The sequence below is a fragment of the Haliotis rufescens genome, unplaced genomic scaffold (assembly GCF_023055435.1).
Source record: "Haliotis rufescens isolate VD_foot unplaced genomic scaffold, xgHalRufe1.0.p SCAF_5, whole genome shotgun sequence".
Lineage (NCBI taxonomy): Eukaryota > Metazoa > Mollusca > Gastropoda > Lepetellida > Haliotidae > Haliotis > Haliotis rufescens.
In genome coordinates, this window is record NW_025964223.1 from 19,502,378 (window position 1) to 19,517,789 (window position 15,412).

General features: G+C 46.8%; 1 protein-coding gene across 1 annotated transcript; it reads right to left on the minus strand.

Moving 5' to 3' along the window:
* Positions 1–9,121: 9,121 nt before the first annotated feature.
* Positions 9,122–12,611, minus strand: LOC124145261 (B-box type zinc finger protein ncl-1-like). The gene has a single exon (XM_048384634.1). The coding sequence runs from the start codon at positions 12,540–12,542 to the stop codon at positions 10,296–10,298; it is 2,247 nt and encodes a 748-aa protein (XP_048240591.1). The 5' UTR covers positions 12,543–12,611; the 3' UTR covers positions 9,122–10,295.
* Between the last annotated feature and the right edge of the window lie 2,801 nt (positions 12,612–15,412).

A 15,412-nucleotide genomic window follows, 5' to 3' on the forward strand; every position in this document is an offset into this window, starting at 1 on the left:
TGGGCGCTCGGTGTAATTACCTTGGACGGAGAGGGCATCCAGCAAGTACAGGGAATCAAATACGCTAACGGGGTCGATTTAAGATTCTGCCTCTGCAGTCTGGTATATCTGGCTAGCCAGCAGGCTACTATTTCCCCAACAGATCTGTCAAGCCAGCAGGCTACTATTTCCCCAACAGATCTGTCAAGCCAGCAGGCTACTACCTTCCCTCACAGAACTGTCAAGCCAACAGGCTACTACCATCCCTTACAGAACTGTCAAGCCAACAGGCTACTAGCTTCCTTACAGGACTGTCAAGCCAACAGACTACTACCTCCCTCACAGAACTGTCAAGCCAACAGGCTACTACCATCCCTCACAGAACTGTCAAGCCAACAGGCTACTAGCTTCCTCACAGGACTGTCAAGCCAACAGACTACTACCTCCCTCACAGGACTGTCGTGCTAACAGGCTACAACCTTCCTTTACAGAACTGTCAAGCCAGCAGGCTACTAGCTTCCTTACAGGACTGTCAAGCCAACAGACTACTACCTCCCTCACAGAACTGTCAAGCCAACAGGCTACTACCATCCCTCACAGAACTGTCAAGCCAACAGGCTATTAGCTTCCTCACAGGACTGTCAAGCCAACAGACTACTACCTCCCTCACAGGACTGTCGTGCTAACAGGCTACAACCTTCCTTTACAGAACTGTCAAGCCAGCAGGCTACTACCTTCCTCACAGAACTGTCAAGCCAACAGGCTACTACCTCCCTTACAGAACTGTTAAGACAGCAGGCTACTACCTCCCCTCACAGAACTGTCAAGTCATCAGGCTACTACCTCCCTCACAGAACTGTCAAGACAACAGGCTACTACCTTCCTCACAGGACTGTCAAGCCAACAGGTATAACCTTTCTCACAAAACTGTCAAGCCAGCAGGCTACTACCTCCCTCACAGAACTGTCAAGCCAGCAGACTACCACCTTTCCCCACAGAACTGTCAAAACAGCAGGCTACTACCTCCCTCACAGAACTGTCAAGCCAGCAGACTACCACCTTTCCCCACAGAACTGTCGAGACAGCAGGCTACTACCTCCCTTACAGAACTGTCAGGCCAACAGGCTACTACCTTCCCTCACAGAACTGTCAAGCCAACAGGCTACTACCTTCCTTCACAGAACTGTCAAGCCAGCAGGCTAGTACCATCCCTCACAAAACTGTCAAGCCAACAGGCTACTACCTTCCTTCACAGAACTGTCAAGCCAGCAGGCTACTACCTTCCCCACAGAACTGTCAAGCCAACAGGCTACTACCTTTCCTCACAGGACTGTCCAGCCAGCAGGCTAGTACCATCCCTCACAGAACTGTCAAGCCAACAGGCTACTACCTTCCTTCACAGAACTGTCAAGCCAGCAGGCTACTACCTTCCCCACAGAACTGTCAAGCCAACAGGCTACTACCTTCCCTCACAGGACTGTCCAGCCAGCAGGCTACTACCTTAGCTCACAGAACTGTCAAGACAACAGGCTACTACCTTCCCTCACAGAACTGTCGAGACAACAGGCTACTATCTCCCTCACAGAACTGTCAAGACAACAGGCTACTACCTTCCCTCACAGAACTGTCAAGACAACAGGCTACTACCATCCCTCACAGAACTGTCAAGACAACAGGCTACTATCTCCCTCACAGAACTGTCAAGACAACAGGCTACTACCTTCCTTCACAGAACTGTCAAGCCAGCAGGCTTCCAGCTACATGATGGCGGTCTGTAAATAATCGAGTCTGGAACAGACAATCCAATGACTGACGTCATCCACACGATTGGGATATGATGACGTGCATGAACCATGTCAGCGAGCCTGATCACCCGATCTCATAAGGGTTGCTGAAGACCTATTCTAACCGGGATCTTCACTGGTAACCTGTTTACTGAAACCCACGAGCACGAGACAGTGCTGATAAACAAAGGATCACAATCAGGGCGAATCTGGGATTCGAACCCAGGATCATCCCATTCCGTACACATAAGCGTGTGCACATGTACACAGACACACAGACTCACAGACTCACGCCGACACGCAGCTACCAGACCAACAAGTACACAACCACAAACAGTGACCAGTAAATACGTCTCCTCCAGGTAATTCTAAACCAGGACATGTCTATAAACTATCAATTAGCCACAAAAGCATTAATCCGATTGCACAAATCCTACTTCCTTCAACCTTCATCTGCACTGCGGCCTGTACTCGGCCGTCACTTGTGACCGCCATGATGTCCTGCAGCGAACCTTCAGTATGAGTCTCCGCTATCGGCTTGTGGTCCCAACGTTTGTATCTTACCTACATCATACTGCGACACTCCGCTATCGGCTTGTGGTCCCAACGTTTGTATCTTACCTACATCATACTGTGACACTCCGCTATCGGCTTGTGTCTCCGCGTTTGTATCTTACCTACATCATACTGAGACACTCCGTTATCGGCTTGTGGTCTCCACGTTTGTATCTTACCTACATCAAACTGTGACACTCCGTTATCGGCTTGTGGTCCCCGCGTTTGTATCTTACCTAGATCATACTGTGACACTCCGTTATCGGCTTGTGGTCTCCACGTTTGTATCTTACCTACTTCATACTGTGACACTCCGTTGTCGGCTTGTGGTCTCCACGTTTGTATCTTACCTACTTCATACTGTGACACTCCGTTATCGGCTTGTGGTCTCCACGTTTGTATCTTACCTACATCATACTATGACACTCCGTTATCGGCTTGTGGTCTCCACGTTTGTATCTTACCTACTTCATACCGTGACACTCCGTTATCGGCTTGTGGTCTCCACGTTTGTATCTTACCTACTTCATACCGTGACACTCCGTTATCGGCTTGTGGTCTCCACGTTTGTATCTTACCTACATCAAACTGTGACACTTCGTTATTGGCATGTGGTCCCCGCGTTTGTATCTTACCTAGATCATACTGAGACACTCCGTTATCGGCTTGTGGTCTCCACGTTTGTATCTTACCTACATCATACTGTGACACTCCGTTATCGGCTTGTGGTCTCCACGTTTGTATCTTACCTACATCATACTGCGACACTCCGCTATCGGCTTGTGGTCTCCACGTTTGTATCTTACCTACATCATACTGTGACACTCCGCTATCGGCTTGTGGTCTCCACGATTGTATCTTACCTAGATCATACTGTGACACTCCGTTATCGGCTTGTGGTCTCCACGTTTGTATCTTACCTACATCATACTGTGACACTCCGCTATTGGCTTGTAGTCTCCACGTTTGTATCTTACCTACATCATACTGTGACACTCCGCTATCGGCTTGTGGTCTCCACGTTTGTATCTTACCTACATCATACTATGACGCTCCGTTATCGGCTTGTGGTCTCCACGTTTGTATCTTACCTACTTCATACTGTGACACTCCGCTATCGGCTTGTGGTCTCCACGTTTGTATCTTACCTACATCAAACTTGACACTCCGTTATCGGCTTGTGGTCTCCACGTTTGTATCTTACCTAGATCATACTGCGACACTCCGTTATCGGCTTGTGGTCTCCACGTTTGTATCTTACCTACATCATACCGCGACACTCCGCTATCGGCTTGTGGTCTCCACGTTTGTATCTTACCTACATCATACTGTGACACTCTGTTATCGGCTTGTGGTCCCCGCGTTTGTATCTTACCTACATCATACTGTGACACTCCGTTATCGGCTTGTGGTCTCCACGTTTGTATCTTACCTACATCATACTGTGACACTCCGTTATCGGCTTGTGGTCTCCACGTTTGTATCTTACCTAGATCATACTGTGACACTCCGTTATCGGCTTGTGGTCTCCACGTTTGTATCTTACCTAGATCATACTGTGACACTCCGCTATCGGCTTGTGGTCCCAACGTTTGTATCTTACCATCATCATACTAAGACACTCCGTTATCGGCTTGTGGTCTCCACGTTTGTATCTTACCTACATCATACTCTGACACTTCGTTATCGGCTTGTGGTCTCCACGTTTGTATCATACCAACATCATACTATGACACTCCGCTATCGGCTTGTGGTCTCCACGTTTGTATCTTACCTACATCATACTGTGACACTTCGTTATCGGCTTGTGGTCTCCACGTTTGTATCTTACCTACATCATACTGTGACACTCCGTTATCGGCTTGTGGTCTCCACGTTTGTATCTTACCAACATCATACTGTGACACTCCGTTATCGGCTTGTGGTCTCCACGTTTGTATCTTACCTACTTCATACTGTGACACTCCGTTATCGGCTTTTGGTCTCCACGTTTGTATCTTACCAACATCATACTGTGACACTCTGTTATCGGCTTGTGGTCTCAACGTTTGTATCTTACCAACATCATACTGCGACACTCCGTTATCGGCTTGTGGTCTCCACGTTTGTATCTTACCTACATCATACTGTGACACTTCGTTATCGGCTTGTGGTCTCCACGTTTGTATCTTACCAACATCATACTATGACACTCCGCTATCGGCTTGTGGTCTCCACGTTTGTATCTTACCTACATCATACTGTGACTCTCCGTTATCGGCTTGTGGTCTCCACGTTTGTATCTTACCTACATCATACTGTGACACTCCGTTATCGGCTTGTGGTCTCCACGTTTGTATCTTACCTACATCATACTGTGACACTCCGTTATCGGCTTGTGGCCTCCACTTTTGTATCATACCTAGATCATACTATGACACTCCGCTATCGGCTTGTGGTCTCCACGTTTGTATCTTACCTACATCATACTGTGACACTCCGTTATCGGCTTGTGGCCTCCACGTTTGTATCATACCTAGATCATACTATGACACTCCGTTATCGGCTTGTGGTCTCCACGTTTGTATCTTACCTACATCATACTGTGACACTCCGTTATCGGCTTGTGGTCTCCACGTTTGTATCTTACCTACATCATACTGTGACACTCCGTTATCGGCTTGTGGTCTCCACGTTTGTATCATACCTAGATCATACTATGACACTCCGCTATCGGCTTGTGGTCTCCACGTTTGTATCTTACCTACATCATACTGTGACACTCCGTTATCGGCTTGTGGTCTCCACGTTTGTATCATACCTAGATCATACTATGACACTCCGTTATCGGCTTGTGGTCTCCACGTTTGTATCTTACCTACATCATACTGTGACACTCCGTTATCGGCTTGTGGTCTCCACGTTTGTATCATACCTAGATCATACTATGACACTCCGCTATCGGCTTGTGGTCTCCACGTTTGTATCTTACCTACATCATACTGTGACACTCCGCTATCGGCTTGTGGTCTCCACGTTTGTATCATACCTGGATCATACTATGACACTCCGCTATCGGCTTGTGGTCTCCACGTTTGTATCTTACCTACATCATACTGTGACACTCCGTTATCGGCTTGTGGCCTCCACGTTTGTATCATACCTAGATCATACTATGACACTCCGCTATCGGCTTGTGGTCTCCACATTTGTATCTTACCTACATCATACTGTGACACTCCGTTATCGGCTTGTGGTCTCCACGTTTGTATCTTACCAACATCATACTGTGACACTCCGTTATCGGCTTGTGGCCTCCACGTTTGTATCATACCTAGATCATACTATGACACTCCGCTATCGGCTTGTGGTCTCCACGTTTGTATCTTACCTACATCATACTGTGACACTCCGCTATCGGCTTGTGGTCTCCACGTTTGTATCATACCTAGATCATACTATGACACTCCGCTATCGGCTTGTGGTCTCCACGTTTGTATCTTACCTACATCATACTGTGACACTCCGCTATCGGCTTGTGGCCTCCACGTTTGTATCATACCTAGATCATACTATGACACTCCGCTATCGGCTTGTGGTCTCCACGTTTGTATCTTACCTACATCATACTGTGACACTCCGCTATCGGCTTGTGGTCTCCACGTTTGTATCTTACCTACATCATACTGCGACACTCCGTTATCGGCTTGTGGTCTCCACGTTTGTATCTTACCTACATCATACTGCGACACTCGCCAGGGTAAGGACGACACGGAAGGTACACGGTGCCGCGCCCTGATAGCATCAACTACATGGGGAGGGGACTGCCCCGGGGTCCTTGAGTACGGGGTCGGTATTGCGGTTCACGAGCGATGGCAACACGTGATCTACCAGACGGCTTACGACGTGTTGTTGGTGCATATTGCAGTCACGAACAACACAATTACATACACTACTGAAATTAAATAGACAGGTTTGTTTGTTTGTTGTGTGAGGCCGCACTCCAATATTTCAGCTATATGACGGCGGTCTGTAAATAATCGCGTCTGGACCAGACAGGGTAGGTTCGCAGTTAGTGAGTGAGTGAGTTGGGTTTAACGCCGCTTTTAACATTAGTCCAGTTATATCACGGCGTGTCAGCTTAATGTGGGAGGAAAGCCCGAAGTGATGCAGGTCTCAGACGTTTAGCACTTCGGTGAAACCCACGAGCACGGGTATGGTGCTGACAAACCTAGAAACATAATCGGGGTTTCTGGCGTGCCCAAGTGACGCAACTCTGCACAGCGAATCGCGACGCCTTAGACGACTGGGCCACCCGTGCCCCCGGTTCGCAGTTAGGATATGATGACATGCATCAATCAAATCAGCGTGCCTGTCCACCCGATCCCATTACTAGTTGCCTTTTACGGCCAGACTCATTTTTTTAACAGATCGTCGTCATGTAGCTGGAATATTGCTGGGTGCGGCAAACAAATACTATAGTGAGGAATCGTACCCGGGTCTTCGACGAGGGAACGCTTTAACCACTAAGCTACCCCAGCGCCCGACTTACTTAAGACATATTCTCATCGGAACTGAATGTACTCTGTGGAGGGATTGTTTTTGGGGAAACTAGCATGCCATACTGGGGATCAACTCAGCCGGAGTTCCCATGAGCAGGTCAGGTGAGGTGAGGTGAAATGGGGTTTAACGTCGCGTCCAAGATTATTGCACTTATATAGCGACGTGCATGCACGTGTGTGTGGCTGCTTGTACTAGTTCGGACTGATGCCGATTTATAGTGCTAGCTCACTGAGATACCATGCGGCAGTTTAACATGAATACCCCACTCAGACACAGTATACTGACTCCGAGCCGACCAGTCCTTGTTTTAGCCCTTTAATGCCGAGCGCCAGACAGGGTAACAACAAGTACCATCTTTTAACGTCTTTTGGTATGACGCGGCCGTCCGCTCTCCGGGCGGACGCTCTACCACTAGACCACGGAGGCGGTCTCCCATGAGCAGACAATGGGTAATAGAACGTCTGCATCACTTTCCTTCCCAAAGTAAGCTGTCACGCCGGATATAACTGGAATAATGTTAAAACCGGCGATAAACCCAACTTACTCACTCTTAGGTACTGGAGACAAGCTTCCGCGGAATTCCGGAAGTCAAACATGGGGTATTGTGGGCACACGTATAGTTTGTTTGTTTGTTTGTTGTTTAACGCCGCACAGCAATATTCCAGCTATAATATATGACGGCGGTCTGTAAATAATCGAGTCTGGACCAGACAACCTAGTGATTGACATCATGAGCATCAATCTACACAATTGGGATACGATGACATGTATGAACCAAATCAGGGAGCCTGACCACCCGATCCCGTTAGTCGCCTCTTACAAGCATGGGTTGCTGAAGACCAAATCCGGAATCTTCATGGGAAAGCAATAGTATAGAAAACTGGAGACAAGTATGCGGTATTGTTGGCACAAGTGTAGAGAACTGTAGACAAACTCTGCCCCGTTATTCCCACGAGGGCCTGTGAAACAGATGGAAGCGGGGGGAACCTACATATATGTCAAACATTGTCGGAAACGTTTATACACTCAATGATGTATTTCTGTACATTTCTGTAGCACAGATGAGGTGATAGTACAAGCCACGAATATACACCATTAATCACGTTCAAAAGAAAGAAGCTCGTCAAAAATACCAAACAGGGGTATCGAATGATCGGGCACCAACTGGCATCATGCCTCGCCAAGGGGGAACTGATTGCAGAATATTGGCAGTGGCACCGACCGATAGACACCAACGTTCACACAGGAACAAATAATCCCATTGTTTAGCAAGGCACGGTGTTTACAGACACGGCCCTGCATGCGATATGTCGATTGGTGAAGTCATGTACAGGTGATTGCGAACTGGAAGCACATCCTGGGTATCTACAGGCGGCGATGTTCAGTAAGGTTGGTGTAAGGCCGCTTTCGGTGAGCGAGTTGGGTTTGACGCCACTTTTAACAGTATTCCAGTAATATAACGGCGAGTCAGCTTAATGTGGGAGGAAAGCCCGGAGTGATGCAGGTTTCAGATGTTTACCTCTTTGGTGAAACCCACGAGCACGGGTATGGTGCTGACAAAACTAGAAACATAATCGGGGCGAACCGGGATTCGAACCCACGACCATTGGATTCAACAGAACCAAGTATGACATGACCCTTGTGTAGTGTGAGGAGCTGTATCTACGTGGCGATTCCACACTGGAACGTGGAGGGAATGTTGCCGACGCCGCAATCAGCACTATTCCATCGGCTTCACGGCGGTTCGTAATAATAGTCTAAAAACCAACAGGATTTATCTAGGATTTCAAACTATACCGAGTGCCCTTAGCTGGGAAATTGGGATGGTTTTTTAAAAAAAAAATTGGGATTTATTCTTATTTTCTCAAAAGAGGTGTTATTAACACTGGGGTCATCTTACAAGGCCATACCATTCGTTATTGATTATAACATATTCGGGGGGAAAATTCATTCTATTTTGGGATTATTGTTTGTTGGCTGCAGACAAGAGGCCGAATATTATCGATCTGAGCAGGCTTCGTTACCTCAATCTGTGAGTGAGTGAGTTTGGTTTTACGCCGCTTTTAACAATATTCCAACAATATCACGGCGGGGGACACCAGAAATGTGCTTCACACATTGTACCCATATCGGGATTCGAACCCGGGTCTTCGGCATGACGAGCGAACGCTTTAACCACTGGGCTACCCGACCGCACCTCGTTACCTCATAACAGACAACAGTATCATTATCATGAACGCTTTATTCTGAATGGCAAAATATGAACAAGAGATAATATAGAACATGCAATTGAGATCATGTAATGGTGAACACATTTCTATCATTGCGAAACAATGGGACAAGAGTGTCGGGAAAATAAAGATGTACAAACATTTGCGATACATTTACCCTTTACTTAGAAGGGCGGTACCGGAGTAGAAAATCAACAATAAACAACGTGTCAGTGTCAAAGTGGGGGGCAATGCTGTTATGAGCGAGTATATCCGAAGTATTTACATTGCAGTGTTAGGCATAAGTACGAGTTTTCAATTCAAAGTCGGCCAGTCAATAAAAACATGGACTTGCTGGAAGCTTGTGATTGGTGAAGCACTCGAGCCAATGAGAAGAGAGCGGCTGGTTGTCATGGTGTAGCGACAGCACTTGAAAAATAACAAACTCAACAACGGAAAAACAATGAAAAAATGATAAATAATACTGACGGAAATGAGGAAGTATTTCTTGATATACTTATGTACAAAACCTGAGCTGATGAACGAAAAGAAACACTTGGATCTCGTACTTGCATAATTACTGGAGGCAGTACATTATTTTGCATATATACGGTAAGGCAGCGAGGTTGCAGCAAAGTTGCACCAATGTCTGCATATATGAGTCATGTTGAGGTAGAGCGCGGTGGAACCACATTAAGGTCGCGTCCGGATTATCTGTAGTTTTACATTTTACTTAACTAGATGAAATGAGCATCACACGTACAAGCACGAGACGCTCAACTACCGTAATACACCTAACAGAGGGACAGCAACATGTCAGTTTGTGCACTTCTCTTGTATATTTTCTCTTAGTTTCTAATACTGAATTAACTGGATTAAAACATGCCAGTATAACATTGGACGCCTTGGGTTTAAACATTCTCAATGGTTATAGGCAATGGGACCTGGGTTTGCGCAATGGTCAAGGAATGTAAGTGAGTACCCGTTCTACCCGCTTCGTAGATGTCTACGCGTTTCTATTTGTAATGCGTGAAGGTTATTACCTGGACGTATCTTCACATACCAGAATGCATACAACTTGTATTCCTACAAATATACCAGAAGCATACAACTTGTATCCATGCATATGTAACAGGATGTGTACAAGTTGTATCCGTACACATATACCAGGACGTATACAACTTGTATTGCTCCAAACATCAGGTTGGATTGGATAACCTGTATCCTACATGTATCTGTAGATATACAATTTGTAGTCCTTACTCGCCAGAACGACAGAGCCATAGTCCATGAGGGTCACATCGAAACACTGGGCGTGTTTCACCTTGGATTCCAGAGCGTTGACGAGCTGGCCGCCCTGTGTGAAGATGGTGATGTTGAAGTTGTTGTGGTTGTCGGCGACGACTACTTGGCCAGCTGCGTTGATACCGACGCCGATGGGGTAATTTGTGATCCCCTCCCCTCCGATCTGTCGCAGCAGAACGCCGTGGTAGCTGAACACCTTCACAGAGTGGGCGCGGTTGTCGCTGATGAAGATTTCCTCCTTGTCGTTGACCACGACGCTGTTGGGAAACTGCAGGTGTTTGGAGCAGGAGAACATGTTGAGCACGTTGCCGATGTTGTCGAAGATGATGACCCGCATCACTTTACACTCCACCACGATGATCCTCCCGGCGTTGTCGACTGCCACTCCTCGCGGGTGCTGCAGGATGTTGGCGCCGAATTTTCGAAGGAACTGGCCGAATTGGTTGTAGACCTGGACTTGGTGGGTGGGGCTCCGCTCGGTCAGGACAATGTCCCCCGAAGACCCCACGACGGACACACGGTTAGGGTACAACAGCTGACCGTTGTGCTTGCCGCATTCGCCGAACTGGAACTTGAATCTTCCTTCGGTGTCAAAAATCTGGATACGATGGTTGTTGGTGTCGGCAACGATGATGTCGTTCTGGGCGTTGACGGTGACGCCACTGGGTTCGGTGAACTGCCCTTCCAGCACTCCAAACTCCCCGAACCTGCAGTGGTAGATCATCTTGTGACGTCGAACGTGGGAGGTCAGTGGGCAGAGAAGAGACACGTGACTTCCGGAACTGGGGGTCGGGGACAGGACGTCCAGACTGGACGACATTATGTCCGAACCACTGGACCACGTGTTGTACTGGTCACCTGGAAGCATGAGGTCACTGGCGCCGTACTGCTTATACACGTTGATATTGGGGGGTTCGTCAAAAATGTTTCCAGTAGACGATAGCCTGGTGGTGGTAGAAAGAAGGTGTTCTATGGCCTGGCACGTGGGAAGGTTCTCAATAGTCGGGCAGGTTGGAGTTAAGCTGGTCTTTCTGAAGAGCGACTCGTTTCCCTGGCTGACGTAACCAAACGTATTGCGGACACCCGTCTGGATGGCCTGATAGTTGGATATGAACTCTATCTCGGAGCAGTCCTGATTATCCAGGTTTGGCAAGAAGGTGAACATGTTATGGAATCTACGTTCAACAAAAGTCTTCAGCATCAGACATTCTGTGACGGAAGCGTTATTTAGGAGTTTGTTAACGAACTGGATACCTTGGCAAAGACTACTCAGACATTCCTGGATGTTCTGGGCCCGGGTGGTGATGGCAGCCTGCTTGTCGTTGAGAGCCTGATCGAGTTCTTTCAGGGTCTCGTCTTTACGTTCTTCAAGCTTGGCGATGTAGAAGTCGTGAGTGTCATTGATGTCATTCTGGGCCTTGAGGTACTGAGTTTGGAGGTTTATCGAGCCGACACCAATCCCTTTCGCCGTAGCCCGTAAATCTTCAATCTTAATTCTAGCACTGTCCTCCAGGTTTCTCAACATCTCTATTTCTGTTTCCGCTACTTCGGTCAGGAACTGGCAGTCGTGGCCGCGACCGTGGTCAAGCAGCACACATTCCTTACACACTGGTTCAGCGCACGTCTTGCAGTACATCTTGAGTACATCGATCTTGTGTTTGGGGCAGTTTACTGGTTTCTCGGAATTGCAAGTATCCTTGTTAATCTGCAGGTCCTCCAGGCTAATGACTCGGTGGCCTTCAAAACAGTGCATGAACTGATGCGCCATAACACAGTTGGCACAGAGGAAGTTTGCACAGTCGAAACAACGGGCAACAACATTGGCTTCTTTGCTTTTACAACCAGTGCAGTGTATGGCACAGGGGTCGAGAGTGGACAGCTCCATGATATTGCTGACGGTGTAGTCCTGTCGGAGTCCAGTGAGGCCATCGGACCCGAGGTATGTGTCGAAGTGGCATTCCGGACAGGTCACTTTGTCCGTGACCTTGACCTTCTCGAGGCATGGCTGACAGAAGGTGTGGAAGCAGCCCAGCAGTTTGGGGATGGAGTAGATGTCGTTACAGATGCTGCAGCGGGTGTTAAGGCCGGTGGAGTCCAAGTCGCTGTCGGAGGAGCTCGAGACGGTGGTGGACATGTCGACCTCGGACGGGGGAGAAGAGGACGTCATGGTTACACGGCGTCACGGCGGGGGACTTGGGTAGAGGGCGGAGTCTGGCGAACACAGAAAGGTGGATTAGTGGTGATTAGAAGTTTAGTTACACCAACGCTGGTAAACGGGGGATAAAAACGTCATACTGGATTCAGAGAATGGTGAATGTTACACAGAAATGTATTTTTTTCAGCCTAAACAGTCAGTGATTAGCTTAATGTGGGAGGAAAGCCCCAAGTGATGCCGGTCCCAGACGTTTACCACTTCGGTGAAACCCACGACCACGGGTATGGTGCTGACAAACCTAGAAACATGATTTGGTCGAACCGGGATTCGAACCCACAATCATAGGTTTCTGGCGTGCCCAAGTGACGCAACTCTGCACAGCAAATCGCGGCGCCTTAGACGACTGGGCCATCCGTGCCCCCCTCAGCCTAAACAGGACCACCCAACAGAAAATGTACAGCAAAACTACACTAAGAATGTCAACATACTGATATCCCAAATACTTATTGAGGCTAAAAAACGGAAACTTTTCTCGGGCATCCGCTCACTTTAAATTTATAAAAATATTATAAGTAGTAAGTAGTAATCATTCATTTGATCGGAACCACAGTCTACAAGCTTGGGGGGGGGGGGGGGGGGGGGTCCCAATTACAACCAAACATCTCGACTTTGTTGTTGTTGGTTTGTTTGTTGTTGGTGCTTGTGGGTTTCACCAAAGTGATAACGTTTTAGCCCTGCATCACATCGGGCTTTCCGCCCACATTAAGCTGACACGCCGTGATATAATGGCATAATGTTAAAAGCGACGTTAAACAACTCACTCAGTATCAATACCATGTCGTACGAGGAGTGGCATAAAACCCTCACTCACTCACACGGTCTGTCTCACAAGGCGATTTGGTTGGTTGGTTGGTTTGTTGTTTAACGCCGCACTCAGTAATATTCAAGCTATATGACGGCGGTCTGTAAATAATCGAGTCTGGACCAGACAATCCAGTGATTGACATCATGAGCATCGATCTACGCAATTGGACCAAGTCAGCGAGTCTTACCACCCGATCCCGTTAGTCGCCTTTTACGACAAGCATAGTCGCCTTTAACGGCAAGCATAGGTTGCTGAAGACCTATTCTAACCCGGATCTTCACGGGTCTCTCGACTTTGACAGTCAAGGGGAGGCAGGCAAGATCACATTCAGTATATTTCGTTTCTCATTTTCTTTTCATTTACGATGAATAACGGAAAGTGGTGAAACTCAGGTCTTACCACTCAGTTTCTAGACACACTTGATTATTTTATAATCTTGAATGACCTAAATGTACCATTAAAAAGTTAAAGAACGCCCGACCTTTCATATGCCCATAGTTTATCTGTCATGACATGAAAGATCGATAAACTAGACATAACCAAACTATTAGGTGTTCTTTAACTTCTATTAAGTAGCAAGTAGCATAATTATATATAATGCTATTAATCACAATTTACTGGCAGATGGCGTGGCCTGCCCCTTGAGGATAGAACATGCCGTCCGAGTGTCGATCTATAGCAGATGAATTTCACTATCTACTTTAATGTCGTTACTTTATCTTTCATAGATACGTGTATTTAAAACGATTTTACTTGGACAAGGGTTATTAAATATAAACGTGTTAAACCCTACAAAAAATTACGTTGAATATCATGCCAGTATTCATTTGTCTGTCTCTCATCACCTGTACTTGTGTAAAATATGCTCTTGTAGCACCGTGGGTGGTTTTGAGAATATAATGTCTGTTAACGCCGCACACAGCAATAATGACGGCGGTCTGTAGATAATCGAATCTGGACCAGGCAAACCAGTGATTGACAAGAGAATCGATCTACGCAATTAGGATACGAGAAACGATGACATGCATCAACCAAGTCAACGAGCCTGACCATCCGATCCCGTTAGTCGCCTCTTACGGCAAGCATGGGTTGCTGAAGACCTATTCTACCCGGATCTTTACGGGTGCAGAATAAAAATGGCATGGTTGAAGACTATATATACAAAATCTACGATTGATAGAAACTAACATTGATTCTTACCATCACAAACTATCACTGTCCTGTCCCAGTGAAAGTCATTAAACTAGTACAACCGACACATTAAACATGCACACAACTACATTGAATGTTTAATATCTATACATGTGTGCAACTACAAAAGAGTTGTTTACAGCAATGGTATAAATAATTAAAGTAGTATATACTTTACATTGGACTAAAAAATATTAAAGTTTTAACAAGAATGCGGAAAATGCGTAACCGTCTTGAACCAGCATACAATCTACTATTTCTAAGATATACCCAAATGTATCGTTTGTTTCCATATCGATTCGGTTGTACGTCAAGAAATGGAACATTTTCTAGTCAAATCGGATAAAACAAATGTAAACATTTCGTCTGAAGTAGACAATAGAATTATTTGATGTACATTACAGTTGTAGTGAGTGAGTGAGTTGGGTTAAGCGCCGCTTTTAACAGTATTCAAGTTATATCGCGGCGTGTCAGCTTAATGTGGAGACAAGCTTCCGCAGAATTCCGGAAGTCAAAGATGGGGTATTGTGGGCACACGTATAGTTTGTTTGTTTGTTGTTGTTTTTAACGCCGCACTTAGCAATATTCCAGCTTTCTGACGGCGGTCTGTAAATAATCGAGTCTGGACCCGACATTCATTGATTGATAGCGTGAGCATCGATCCACGCAACTGGGATACAACGACATGCACCAGCCAAGTCAGCGAGCCTGACCACCCGACCCCGTTAGTCGCCTCTTACGACAAGCATAATCGCTTTTTAGGGCAAGTATGGGTTGCTGAAGACCTGTTCTACCCCGGGTCTTCACAGGCTTTTGTTTGTTGTTT